The sequence below is a fragment of the Rattus norvegicus genome, chromosome 6, assembly GCF_036323735.1.
Source record: "Rattus norvegicus strain BN/NHsdMcwi chromosome 6, GRCr8, whole genome shotgun sequence".
Taxonomy (NCBI): domain Eukaryota; kingdom Metazoa; phylum Chordata; class Mammalia; order Rodentia; family Muridae; genus Rattus; species Rattus norvegicus.
Genome location: NC_086024.1, coordinates 145,030,503 through 145,045,733, shown reverse-complemented (window position 1 = coordinate 145,045,733; position 15,231 = coordinate 145,030,503). Strand labels below are relative to the sequence as shown.

Sequence of the window (15,231 nt, the reverse complement as noted above, 5' to 3'; positions counted from 1 at the left end):
TATTTGAATCAGATCTTTTATATCCCTAGCTGGTCTCATACTCTGTGTATAGCCTGAGATGACCTTGGACTCCTGACACCACCGTCGCCACCTCCTAAGCACGGGGATTGCAGGCTTGTACTGCCACACCTGTGCTCCTTAATAAACTCTTCCAGATGAGCTGATACTGATTTCTATTAATGCTACGTATATAATCGAACTCTTATTCTTCTACCTTTCGGGGTTGTTTTCTTCTTAAATCTTGGATATTTAGGAATAAGGGTAGCATGCATGTGCCATGGTATCCTGTAGTGGTCAGAGGAGTTTTGCAGAAGGCTATCGTCGCTTTCCACCAAGTTTTTTGTTGTTTTGGTGTTTGGTTTTGGGTGTTCGTTTTGATTTGATTCAAATCTGGTGGGGAACAAAAAGATCAAAGAACACAGTATATTGTCATGAGCGCACTTTGCCAGAAACAGGTGGTCACGATGTCAGAATTTATGGAAAAGCAGTGAATTGACAAGATTTAGGAGCTTCCATGACATTGATAGCTTGGCTGAGATGAATGCAGGTGACTTTATCTGAGTCTTACTTACTAATATTAACTGTCATTTCACACAGCACACACAGTAAATATATCTGTATTCATACCCATGAGATTCTGAACAAACACAAGTTTAAATGGCTGCAGCAGGGTCCCAGAGGTTTCAAAAGTGGCTGAGAGACTGTACTGATGAGATAAGGAACCAGACCCTGTGGGAGGGGCTGCCAAGGGGCCTGCTGGAAACAGGGCTGAGAGTGAAGCTGTAGATTTCAGCCTAATGAAAGGCCAAACTGGGTCCAGAGCAGGAAACTGGTTAGAAACAGGAAGTAACAGTCCATGGCCAGGTCCTGAGAGGCAAACAGGCAGGTAGTTGAGTAAGGCATCCTCACCCTGTTACTTACATACCAGGTACCAGATGGTAGGTTGCCTTGGGGCTGTGCCATCACCATGTTAGATGCCCATCATTTTGCCAGGGATTCAGGGGAGGGAGTTACACCTCTCCTAGGTCTGGTATGTTCAATAAGCTATCAGATGCGGTTTTCCTGGTGTAATTTTAATATACCCGTGTGCCCCTACATTCTCTATACAGCCCAACAAATTTAAAGGATTCTTTTCCCAGTCTGCATCAGATGCTACCAGACAGTCCTAGTTTCTGAGGCTACCCAGGGGCTGTGTTCAATCTTCTCAAAGTGGAGCCAAAAGCTGCTTGTATAATGGAGTCTCCTAGGGCAAAGCACAGCCTGAAAAATCACTGCTTTATACAATATGGACAGACTTACCCTAGGCCATAGCCTGACCTCAGCATGCATATTATTTAATTATTAATGGATATTATTGGCTTTGACTGCTTAACTAATAATGCTAGGAATAATATGTGGCTGGTTGTGAGCATTGACTGACTGAGCCTCAGCTCCTGAGGTAGGACATTGTCTTTTGGTGTCAGGAATGCGAACTAACCACAGATTAAGCTGTGAGGCGACCAGCAAAAGTTTGGGGATAAGGGGTATCTCTATGTTCCTTGATACTTTCATCATTCCCAGGAGAAATAAGTTTGAGGGGTTTTGTTTGTTTGTTTGTTTTTAAAAAAAAACTTTTAGTACTTAATGCTGATACTGTTGTGTTAATAAAAGGATAAAGAGGGGGGATTATGTTCTATGGAGGTCTGGGGGAAAGGATGCCTCAGCGGGACCATGCCGAGAAATCCCTTCCCCCTGAGGGTTCAGCCACACCATATAGAATAGAGTTTGTTCAGGGGATGGGAGGGGAGTTAGGAGGGTAGTAGGGAGGGAGGGAGGAAGGAAGGGAGGGAGGGAGGGAGGGAGAGAGGGGGGGAAGAGGAAGAGGAGGAAGAGGAGGAGGAGGAGGAGGAGAGGGAGGGGGAGGAGGAGGGGGAGGGGCCAGCCACGAGCACGTGGAGAAAATAGGGGAGGGGAATGGGGAGAGAAGGGACAAAGAGGGGAGAGGGTAAGAGCAAGCCTAGTAAGAGAGAACAAGCAGAAGTAAGAGAGTGAGGAGGGGGCAAGCAGCCTCTTTTACAGTGTCAGGCAAACCTGGCTATTGCCAGGTAACTGTGGGGTGGAGCATACCTGGCTATTGCCAGGTAACTGTGGGTGGGGCTTAGACAGAATGCTAACAGATACTACAAAATCTGGAGTGTATGAGCTGGAGATGTAACTCAGTGGTTAAGAGCACTATCTGCTCTTTCTGAGGACTCGATCCAATTCCCAGCACCCACGTGGCAGCTTACAACTATCTGTAACCCCTTTTAAAAGATAGCAGTCAGTGTGCATTTGCCATTTGCATTACTGGTGACTCCCCAAGCCACGTGGGCCCCTCCTTTCCTATTCTGCCTCCTCTTCCGAGAGCAATCAGAAGTTTGCATTTCTCTGAACATCCCATTTTCACGATAATATTCTCCTGTGTGTGTATGATCACAAACGATACACTGCTTAGCTTTGTTTGATATGGGACTGTATAAAGAGTCTGCCACACCATCTGCAGTTTAAATGGGACTTGATTGTTTGATCTGATGCTTCATTCTAAGGTTTATTGACTGCTTTTGGCTCTTGAGTATCCCTTTATTTCTTCTCCTTTATCTTCTTTTACAGTGCTGAAGACCTAGCTCAGGACCTGGTGTGTGTTAAGTAAACCCTCTTCCACTGAGCTCCACACTGCCTTCCCTTTCACCATTGCAGTGTTCAATTTTGCCGCTTTCTCCTGTATTACTTGGAAGTTCTTATTGCCAAGCATTTATTTTATTTTTTTTATATTAGAAGCTACACAGCTCCAAATAATATAGATTGTCCCTGTATACATGTTATGAACATCACAATGCAAGGATCTTCCAAGTTTGCTCTCGACAATGGAATAGTTGTGTTATGGAGTCTATGTATATCAGTCTCAAAAGCTAATGCCATGGGTCTGGGGGAGATGTCTCAGTCAGGAAAGTGCTTGCTTGGCAAGTGTAAGGGCCTAAACTCAGTCTTTGGAACCCATGGAAGCCAGGTTTAGCAGCAAATGCCCGCAATCCCAGTGCTGGGGAGGCCAAAGCAGAAGGATGGGGCTTGCTGGCTAGATCGTTGGTAAGCTCCAAGCTCAGTGAGAGACTTGGCTTCAAAAATAAGGTGGAAAGTTATTGAGGAAGAAGAGTTGATTTCAGGCCTCTACATGAGCACATGTATAAATGTTTATGAGAATGTATGCACACATGCACACACACGTGTGCACACACATGCGTACACACCCATGCGCGGACACACACACAGGCACACATGCACACAAACACAGATACAAGATAACACACATATATACACACACATACAAGATAGCACACAAAGGTACACGTGCACACACACACATACAAGATAACACACACAGAGGCACACACACACACAAGATAACACACATAGGCACACATGCACACACATACAAGATAACACACACACACACTATAACACACACAAAGCTATCACTTGGTTTTTCAAACTTTCAGTGCTTATTTTCTCTTTGCTAAAATATAATTATGATGTCTTTCAGAAAGCCAGGTTAGGGAAAAATCACTGTAGGTGTTTTTATAACAACAAAGACTCCCATAAGTAATACTCTTAACTACCTCTTCCTGTGAGGGACCACACCCACCTTTTGCACTGTCTCTACTCTTACTTTGAAATGAAAAATCTGTAGGTGCCCTCTTTTTCCCAATGAGAGATTAAGAAGTACTTGGAACAGTAAAATCTTAATATTTTAGAGAGAGATCATAAATATCGGATGTATTTAAAGCAGAATAAATTCTTGTTCCTTCATTTAACTCACATTCTTTTTAAAATAAGGAACTTAAGAAAAAACCTACGTATACGGGAGCTTGAAGGAAATATGGAAACAGAATAGATGGGTAGAAGTACAAATTGTTTTTACTTGCTCAATTCAATAAAATGAAAAGTGAGAGAAAATGATGTAAGAGGAAGTGATAATGGGGGAAGGCAGGCGTGGCCTGTGCAGAGAGATGTGACCTTGTAACGCAAAGGACTGGAATGTGAGGCCAGTGCTTAGGTCCCTCCCAAATTCACTCACACTTGTAAATTTGCCAGTGGATCTTGCTTTCCAGAACATTTTCCTCAAGTGTGTCTGTTCCTCTCATTTCTGAATCAGTCTCTATGTTTTTCTTTGTAGTTCAAAGACAAGACGGTGTTAAAATTTAAAAAATGGGGCAGGAGAATTTATAAGTATCACAAAGCTATAATATCCCTTATCGATCCTTTGTCACAGTCCCTGGGAGCAGGAAGGACCGACCCTGTGCTTATCCTCCTGCTAAGAGCTCTGAAGCTCACAGAAGTTCTCAACTATTACGAATAGTGTTTGTATTTACTTTAGTCATTTATTTGGGAAGGGGCTTTTAAGAGCACTGTTAGTTTATTTATTTTTTTTTTGGTAGTAATAAATGTATGTGCAGTGTCTGTGATAGATACAGTATAGTCCAAAAGTTGAAGTCCATTAAAAACCGGAATGTTGCGGAGTACGGAGTAATGAATACTAATTGCTCCTTTCATGTCTGACAGCTCCCCGTAGGCCAATACATCAGCCTAGACTTTAATTTGGTTCGAGTAATGGTTTCATCAATAGTGCATTAAATCTGTGTTTGAGAAGATATACAGTTGAACCTGACCCACACTCCAGATACCTGCCATAAAGGGCCATAGGCTGACAACAGATGGGTAATTACTAATAATTAAATCCACCTAACTCCAGACAATCCTAATCTCACTTAAAATACATCCTAACGTATCAATCGACAGGAAACATGTCTGGGAAGATTTATCAACATGTATTTTTTTCCCAAAGCAAATTTACTGGCTTACATATTAGAGAAGTCGCTGAACTGTGAAGCATCTTGATAAAATTATATCTCTTTAATCCTTCAAATCCCCACAAGTATTGTGGAAGTCGGTTCTGAACTTTAATCTCGCCCAGAGCAACCTCACAGCAAGATGAATGTTTGTGTGTTTCTCTGGGATATAAATATTTTTTGAAGACAATTTTTACTTCTTCCTGCATTTGCTCCCCATATATTCTTTTAACAATAGTCTGTCTTAGAAAGAGACCCAATATTGGCCAACAGATGTATTACCTATCTGATACAAATTTCCATTTTACCAAAATAATACGGGAAAAAGGAGACAGCCTGTTGTTGACATTTGTTTTATAATGACTGGCTTTTCTCACAGTGGTGGTAACGTTAATAAAAATCGCCTCATCAGCCAGTTTCCAGTTATTCAACATTACGTTGGCTGTGGAATAATTATGTCATGTTTAACTGTAGGCCTGTCTGAAGGAGTCTTGAGTAAGACCCTCTTTGTGAATTCGTTCTTGCCCTCCAATAATTTAGCCTACAATAATCCAATAATCAGCATCTAGTCTTCCCTATCCTCTAATGTCAAAATAAAGTTTTTTATTGTCAGGAAAAACACTACAACACCTTTTCCATTCTGAATCTTAACCCAGGTTATAAAAGGAAACATAAAGTGTCACACAAGGGTCTCGTGGGCATGACTCGATGTCACAGGATCTGGCTCTTAGATTTTATCTGAAAATTGTTACCGAACCCTGCTACAGACTTAAAAGAAACAGAACACTTTGGATTCTTTTTCAGAAGAGCAATCCTCCAAAACAGCGGTTCCCTACCTTCCTCATGCTGTGACCCTTTAATACAGTTCCTCATGCTGTGTGGCTTCAATCGCAAAATTACCTCCATTGCTACCTCATAACTCGTATGCAAATATTTTTGAGGATAGATGTTTCACAAAGGGGCCGCGACCCACAGGTTGAGAACTCTGCTGTAAACGTACATTAATGAATTTAGAATCTCTTGTTTTGCTATAGTGTTTCAATATGGTAGGTGTGTGTGTGTGTGTGTGTGTGTGTGTGTGTGTGTGTGCGTGCGCGCGCGCGCACATTTATTCCAGAGGAGGTAATTTTTTTTAGATTGCCGTTTGCTTTTTGTTCTTCTATGCGGTGTTTCCTGGAGTCCTAAAACATCTTTTTTGTTTCACTTTGAAATTCCGATTGAAGTCATCTTTTACGTAGAGGGGCACACTGTATTCGTGCTCACTTGTGTGAAGGAGCGAGCAGATTAACTCATTTCTGCTCCTCCAGGGCCTTCATTCCTCACCTTCGGGGTTTGACAGCTGTGAAGCTTTCAGTCCAAAGCCTTTCGGGAAGAACTGGGTTTGACCAACGAGCACCGCCCTTCCTGCTGGGGTTGCTAAGTTACGGCTCCGCTCTCAGCACCACACACCTGAGCTTTTTGGCTACACTCTCAGCAGTAGCGGCAGGCACTCATTTTAAACAGCAGGGTGAACCGGAAGGCTTTTAGATGTCCTTTGAACGTTGATTTCTTCTCTGGAGTGTGCTTTTACTCTCAAGTAGTGGGGCTCTGTTATTTATTTACCATAAAACCTAACTTCTATCTTTGCCTGAATTGTCCAAATTAGAAAGAGAACCAGCTATAGAATGCTATACAATATCTTTAGGCAGTTTGTCTCCTAATCCTACAAATCCTTTTGAACGAATCCATCTGCAGCCATTCCTAGTAAAGACATGGACCTGCCTCCGAAGCCCAGCTCCACTGTAAAAGAATTATGCTCTGTTTTCTGTGTTTGGTATTGGAAGATTATATAAAAAATTAATGATGACATTTGCTTTGGTACACAGAATACTGGGTCACATCAGAGATCTGTTAAAGTCTCTGTCATTCAAAACAGATAGTATCTCAGCTGTAACCATGCTGTCTGGAAAATGGCTCCAGTAAATGTAAGACACTCCCTTGGCTTGCAGATGTGCATCCCCGAGATCAGGGTTCCTCATTCTGCCAGGATGTGGTGAGCACTTTTAATATCCTCACTTTCAGGCAGAGATTTGTTAGTTCTAGGCTAGCTCGGTCTACATAGTGAGTTCTAGACCAGCCAGGGGTACACAGTGAGATCCTGTCTCTAAAAGAAAGGATGAGGAAAGGGGGAGTGGGGGGAGGAAGGAGGTATGGAGGGAGGCAGCAGGAAGGGGAGACCTCCACACATTTGGTTAGAGTTTCTGTTGCTGCAAGAAAACACATGGCCAAAAAGCATATTGGGTAGGAAAGGGTTTATTTAGCTTACACTTCTATATGCTGTTTATCACCAGGAGCTATCTGATGCAGAGGCCATGGACAGATGCTGCCACTGGCTCAAGCATGGCCCCACTTACCATGGGCTGGGCCCTCCCCCATCAATCTTCTAGTTGAGAAAATGCCTACAACTGGATCTCATGGAGGCGTCTCCTCAACTGAGATTCCTTCCTCTCTCATGGCTCTAGCTTTTGTCAAATTGACACAAAACCAGGCAGTACATCCATGTTATTTTTTATTTATTTATTTTTACTCATTTAAATGTTTTTTTTTTAGAAGAAGAATCTTTATTCAAAGATCAGGATGGACATGATTTGAGAGCAGTGATAACACTTGGGAAGGAAGGGAGACTGGAATTCAAAAGACAGGGTAGCTTTAGAGAACACGGTCTAGAGTGTTCTATGAGATTCTTCGTCTTCTTTTTTTTAAGCCTTTATAAAATTTATTATAAAAATAAGTAAAACCTTGAGACACCCAAGTTAACCAGAAACAAAAACGTATTCAACTTACAGGGCTTAAATACAGTTAGAGTAGGCACCGAGATAGGAAGCTTAAATACATTAAAACTTACACTTTCAGTAACAATATATTTTTATTTTATCCACCACCCAAACCAAGGATCTATGACATGATCAAAACTAAAGAAATAGTCTTCCAAACCTTATATCCATTACCTGCATCACCGCATCATTTCTATCCCCGCTCTAGCCCCTCCCATGGCTCTCCAACCCCAACAGAGGCTCTCAAGTTCACAGCCTCTGTTTCTTTGTCATTGATGCACACTGTCTACATACAAAAATACAGCCTGGTGAATTCATTTAGTGTCACTTACATGTCAGAACTGACCTCTTGGTAGTGGACAACCATTTTAGAGGCTCGGCCCTGGGGAAAATGATTTCTTAGCGTTCCCCAGCTGCCTGTAGTTCTTTGACTGTGTGGTGGCTCCGCGAGATTCCCCCTTCCACATTAGCATGTCTGTTGGTGCCGTCTGTGTTCTTCAAGCCTTGTTTTGGCAGCCATATTGTCGAGCATTTATGAACGAAGCTTCCCTGTCACTTTTAGAAGATATAATCTCATGGCAGATTTCCTGGTTCTCTGACTCTTAAATCTTTCTGCCCCTCTTCTGTGACAGTCTGTGAGCATCAGTAGCAGGGGTTGAGCTGTAGATCTATCCACTGGGGCGCTGTGCACTCCACCATCAGATGCATTCTGCATTTTGGCCCACTGTGGCTTTCTGTGAGGGAATTATGCTTGCTTAGTGGTTTAGTGATAGTAATAGATTCTTCTCTAAGATCCGCAGTCTTACTCCAGGTAATTGGCTAGGTTTTTAGTACCATGTATGATTTCTGTCGTTTTGAGAGTATGCTAAGTCAAATTAGACAGCTGTTGGTGACTTCCGAGGCATGAGTACAACTATTATAGCCTTAGGGACGTCTTGCCATGCTGGTCCTTGCTGTGAAAATTCCACATTTTAACTTCCAGTTTCAGAATCTTACCTTGGAGACATTGCTGCTGTCTCTTGAAGGCCACAGGCTCTGGCTTTTAGGAATCTCTGGTAACCTGCATTGTTAGTACAAGGCTTTCAGAAAAGAGATAGGAGAATCAGCCAGCAAACCCTGCTCATACGTTCTCAAAGCAATGTGTGCATCCTACCACCACCATAATGGTGACCTTCCATGACTGGAAGTAATGAGATACCTTTTTAGTCCAGAACACTTTTGAGCTGGGTTGTGAATGAACTTTGGAAGAATTCCTATATTCCAAATATAACTGAATTTTATTCAAACCTGACCTATGAAAGTTGAATTTTGGTTAATATGTACTTGCAGATGATTACATTTATTTCAGAATCATTAATTCCTCCTAAATATCCTTTACTTTTCCTGGAAGCCATAAGTCTGTAAGATAAATAATTCATATAATAAATATTAGAAATTATAGATCACGGCCACTTTCCTTCATAAACAACAGAATTTCTAAACAAAGATTAGAAACAGGGCTGCGTGCTCTGAGCCCTGTCTATTTTCCCTCTAACTGCCTCAGGTTAATCCCAAGTCAGCTGTATCTTCTATGCCCTCTTGCTATCAATGGCTAAATAGGTTAACAGAGACATTGTAGGCAGCCTCTGTGAACACAAATTAGTCTGCAATGAGATACAGTGAAATAGATTTTACACCAGGTGTCCAGAGAACAGAGTCTTAGTAGTCCCAGATCTGCCAGGCAGCAGGGACCTTGGGCAAATCATGAACTCTTTGGGTCCATAAAAAGAAGAATCTAGAGAGGTTAGGCTTGCTCTAAAATTACCTCACAGCAAGGTGAACTAGAATGTCCTTGACTCACCCCAGGTCCTGGCCAATTAGCCCATAGTGTTTGCCCTGGGAAAAAGCATTTCAGTTCAGTTCTGAGCTGTCCAAATAACTCTTTCGCCTCCAAACCAGCCAATCTCATCCAGCTAGAAGGTAAAGGGTAGCTAACTCCTTAGGAGAGTGTAAAAAAACGTTCTCCATAGGCAAATGTACCCCAAATTTGGAAGTCCCTTCCACCTGTGAGTCTCACTGTGAGGGGATAAAAGAATATTCTGTTCTCGAGGGTAGTAGGGCAGGAAGTAAATTCAGACAGACTTTGCTTTAAGCAAAAGACTGCACTTCCTACCTCTGTGCCGCTCGCAGCAGCTCCAATGAGCCATGGCAGCCCTGAATAGCAGAAGTCAACCTTGGGGTTCGCACTGTTCACAGAAGCAGGGACATTTGTCTGTCTGCTTCTCCACCCCTCCGGTTAATGCTGTTGTGGTTTAGAGTCTTCAAAGTAGAAGAGGGTGTTAACAGTCTGTTTAATTTTCCCAGACAGGAGATTAACCAAAAATTAACCTAGCAGCAATGATAAAACCAACTGTATCATTATGCAATTTTTGCCTTTCATAGATCATAAACACCCCAATTGAGGATAATTTACTGTCCCCGGGAAACCTAAAGCTATCAAATGATGCTTCCAAGCAGGGTGTAAAATCCCAGTTTGTAGTTCTCTTCCGCAGCACAGCTCCCCTCTCTAGTAACTATTTCCTTTTCTAAAATTTATTACTTGCTTAGTGTACATGTATGTGCATGTGCACATATGTATGTGCCTTCACGTGGAGGCCAGTTTTTGATACTAAGCATTGCCTCCAGTTTCTTCCACCCTTGCTTTCTGAGACTGAACCTGAAGCTCGCCAATTCATCTAGCTGGCTTGCCAGTGAGCCTCAGGTTCATTCCCAGGCGTGCACCACACAGGTATCGTTATGTGCACAAGGAGCTACCTAAACCATCTCCACAGACCCTCTCACTTTTTCTCACAGGGAAAAAGTCAGACCTTGAAAAGTAGATGCATACCCTGGCTCTTAATTTGCAAATGCCTCATAATGTACACAGATAGGTACACAAGGGAGATAGAGTTGGCCATAAGTGCACTGCAGTGTACTTGCTGTAAAGCAGGTATTTGGCCGAATATTTAACCAGCCAAAGCATCTAACAATGATATTGCGAGATATCCGTGCGTAATGCTGGCCTTTCTCCTGAATTGTCCTTGAAAACCTAAAGAGAGGTTATCTGTAGTGAATGATCAGAACCGTAGGTTAGTGTGGACCTTTAGCAGAAATTTACACTACCACACCAACTGATGTGATCCTCTAGGAAGGAAGGAAGCCAGTAGCCTGTCAAGGTGTGACCTGTGAGCAAAGAACGGCTTTAAAGCGTTGGAAAAACAAGGACATATTATGGAGAAATCCACAGAGCTGGTGCAATCAGATCTGCTGACAGCAAGCACTGGCCAGTTTCTACCCTAGAGCGATTTCATGCTGAGGTCCAAACGCTATCTGCAGGCACAGTGTCTTTCATGCGAGATACCAGAACCAGAAGTATTTCAGTTTGAGTTTGTTTTGTTTTTTTTTTTTTAATTTGGAGTTATTGCATGGACATAATGATATATTGGGGATGTGACTCCAGTACTAATCATGAAATCCACGTATGTGGTTTGCACAGCTGACACACCTAGACTGATGATGTGGTATTGCACATGTTTTATTTTACCTGAACTTTGACCCCATTCCATGCAGGAATCAGGGGTGGGAATTTGCCTCGTGAGATCCTGTTGGTTCTCAAAAAGATGGGAATTTGATGTTTGCAGCTTGCTTCCACAAGTAAATTGGCTGCAATGTTGGTGGGTTTTTTGGTTTTTTGTTTTTTTTTTTTTTTTTTTTTTGTTTTGTCTGGCGGACCATGAGAACACGCACAAACATGTACACATCACACATACCAACACAAATTAAACTTTTACCACAGTTCTTTATGTGGCTCCTGGCCAGCTCTCCCAAGCTCTCAATTTGTCTTAATGATGATATTTGCACCCCATTTTGAAGAGCTATCTTTCCCCATCTTCTGCCTGTCTTCTGATTGAGTAGATATTTGAAATTTACATGTACCTGTCATATTGTGAGTATCTGATATACAGATACTTAAAATACTATACTCACAATACCTATTACTAGGAAGTAATATCTGTGGGAGCAGAGATCTAATTTGCCTTGGAAATAATTAGATGCCCTGTACTTAGAAGGCTCGCTGACAACCAACACAGTGGCAGAACTTTCCCCTAATGAATAAAGATTTTAGGGGACCAGTCACTGGGTGTGGAGTAGGCGGGACTTCCAGATCAGAGAGAGGAAGAGGGGAGGCAGGAGAAAGATACTCCTCTTTGGATGGGAGAGATGGTGGAGGACAAAATGTAGATAGTGCCCCCCAATGTTCAGGTGGCAAATAGATCCCCTGGGATTCACTATTGGAGGATTTGTATCTTAGAATAGCTTACAAATTAGGATACTAATTGCTGCACCCAGCAATTGGGTTACCTGTTGATTCTAAACTAAATTTGTGTGGTGTTTTCCTTCACACAGTGACTCAACTGGGTCCCAAAGAGAAAGGTATAGTGGCAGACATGGGTTTGCAAGAAATGCTCCTCAACTAGCTATGGGAGTTTGGAAGTGTGGGGCTGGTGTAGCAGCAACACCCCCCACCCCCATGAAAATATAGCAAGCCAAGTGGAGAGATTATCAGAGCTCCGGGTCAGAGTCTGTCCAGATGAGAACAGGTTGGCCAGTCTGCTGGGCTGAGAACAGGCCGGTCTGCCTGCCAGTGCACTTGCTGGAGGAAGTGTGGGGTTCATATTTTATATTTCATGCTACAGTAGGTGTTCAGTTTCTGTTTAAGAAAGAATGGCACAGGTAGATAGATGGTTGGTAGGTAGGTAGATAGATAGATAGATAGATAGATAGATAGATAGATAGATAGATACATAGATAGATACATAGATAGATACATAGATAGATACATAGATAGATACATAGATAGATACATAGATAGATACATAGATAGATACATAGATAGATACATAGAGCCATAAGCATGGTATCACCTGGAAACTGTGTGTCAGTGTGAACATGTGTTGTCTGACCCTTAGACTATAAAACATGAGTTCAGACCACCATGATCATCTGTCTATTCCAGCATCCTCGGTTCATCCATCTGTAAAGGTTCTCTGTATTCCAACAGGGATGCCAGTACTCATCATTCAGACACAGGTCCTATCTTTGTTTTAAAAGAGAGAGAAACACACTACAAAGGTGTACACTAACTCAGTCAAGATTGGGTTGCTGGAATAATGGCTCTTTTTCCTCTTGGAAAAGAACTAACAAAGCAAACAAACCCAAACCAGACACAGTGAATGATATCACCTTTCAGCTTCACAAAGCTCTCAAGTAGGCTGCAGGCCATGTCTCCAGCTTTGAGGCTAACACTTGCTCTGTTTTTTTTACTACAAATGGAAGGTCACTTTTCAGTGGAAACAAAATTTAAATTGGGCCACTAGTCTATTCAGTCCTTGGGATTCTTAATTCATATCCAGGCAATTAAAGCTTGAATGATACATTACAGCAAATTGTCTCAAAACTTCCTCCAAACAGTGGTGAGTGGGTACGGGGTCCTTTACCACCCATCTGCACTTGACAGTCACTTTGTAAGGCACAGTCACAGAAGAGCCCAAGCCAGCAGCCCAGAGATTGCCTCAGTTCAGCATCCTGAGAACTTCTGCTCATTTTTGTTTTAATTGTTAGAAACAGGTGCTGGATGTGCACACTGTCATTTCTTCTCAACTATCAATGTGCTCAATTATCAACGTTAATATTCCAAGTAAATACCCTCTCACCTGAGAGTCAGCGAGACAGGCAGTGAATAGTTTTCTCTCACGGGCTGTATAGCATTCTGTCGTTAGATTAATAGCAACCCTGGCTTTACATGGCATTGATCATCATAACATTTTCAATAATCAAATATTTCACAAAGCAGTGCTGATCATGCAGCCTGAAGTCCCTATCTACTTGGGAGTCTGAAGCAGGAAATTTCAAGGTCAAGGCCCAAATTAGGCAGCTTAGTAGAATGTGTCACAGAATGAAAAGGTAAAAAGAAGGCTGGAGACAGGATTTGATGGTAGAGTGTCTCTGTTGCCTAGCTGGCATGAGGCTATTGGTTTAATCCCTGTGACCTTAAAAAAATAAAATTTTACAGTTTTAGTAGTGAAGAATTCAGACTTTTTAATCAATATTCAAGACTAAAAGAGAGTGAGTTGTTCCTTAGCTTAGTGACACTCCAAACTTTTTATGTGCATCATCAGGCCACCTAAGCAAAATGTTTGACAAGTCGAATCATCTGTGGGTTCAATTTCTGTTTGTCTGTCTGTCACTTGAATTGAAGAACTCTTCTATAGTGTTCTTCCTAGCAGATAAGAAAAAATAAGCCAGGCAAAAATAATAGAAAACAATGGATCTAAAGATGTATTTCAATAGCTGAGTTTTGGAAACAAAAGCAACTATTAATACATGGTTACTATTTTTAACATGGTGATAATATGTTAATATAATATATAAGGAATTGTCTACTAACATAGTGTGTATAAGTCTGTAATTTAATATTTCAGCAAGTAAAATATTTCACTAATGGCATAGTAATATAGTTTAGTGTAGACGGAGAGTGTGTGTGTGTGTGTGTGCGTGTGTGTGTGTGTGTGTGTGTGTGTGCATGCCTCAAAACATGCCTGCTTTAGTCTATCCTTCAACAAGAGCAGCAGTATTTTCCTATGATTTCACATAAAAATGCTTTGAAAATAATATAACACTCTAGGAAATAGCAATGTCTGATATAAGTTTAATCTCAGAAAGTACAGTGAAAGCCACACTTTGCTGACTGTCAGAGCAACATTGGTGAGTTGTCACACTGTTACTGGTTCACACCTACAGAAATAGACAGAGGTCTAATGGCATCCTTTGTTCATCCTGTGGCTTAGGAGTATTACCAGAATCAAGGGATGGAACAGTACCTTCCTATTCTCGTGGTCTCAGGGATCTCCTGAGTGTCTGTGTCGTGGCCCCTGTAGGTACATCAGGATTGGTGATAAAGAATGTGAATTCAACAAGAACTTCCGCCTCATCCTACACACGAAACTGGCAAACCCACACTACAAGCCAGAACTACAAGCCCAGACGACCCTCCTCAATTTCACAGTCACAGAAGATGGTCTTGAAGGCCAGCTGCTGGCAGAGGTAGTCAGTGTCGAAAGGCCAGATTTGGAGAGGCTAAAGGTAAATATTACTGCATCAACCCCGGAACTTACCCATCACCCCCTCAGCACAGATGACAATGCCAGATGCTTGCCTGTGAAGTAGGATTCTGCAACTGAGGAAAGTCCTCCTGAGAAATGCCAGGTAGCTAAGGCTGGGCATTAGCTGTGGAGAGGGACCAGAGCTCAGGCTTGGAGCTTGTCAGTCAGCTTCAGCTGTCATTTTCTTGATGTCTAACAGATATAAGAGGATCCAGTCCAATGTAAACCAGCCCAGAAAACTCTACTGGAAAAAAAAAAACTGGTGGTTTTCCTTTGCCAGTGGGTACCAATTAAAGATAGCCTCTTGGTTAGGGTTTGGACCCCATATCTACTCTCTTCTCTGTGCTGGGACCTCTGCTGGCTTAAGCCTGTATA

General features: G+C 42.1%; 1 protein-coding gene across 12 annotated transcripts in view; it reads left to right on the top strand.

The window, feature by feature from the left end:
* The window catches only part of Dnah11 (dynein, axonemal, heavy chain 11), a 316,394-nt gene that overhangs the window by 252,790 nt on the left and 48,373 nt on the right, over positions 1-15,231 (top strand). For all 12 annotated transcript variants that reach the window (XM_039078094.2, XM_063262810.1, XM_039078093.2 and 9 more), the window contains one exon: positions 14,632-14,836. In XM_039078094.2, coding sequence (XP_038934022.1) covers positions 14,632-14,836 — 205 coding nt within the window. The remainder of the gene's footprint in view (positions 1-14,631; positions 14,837-15,231) is intronic.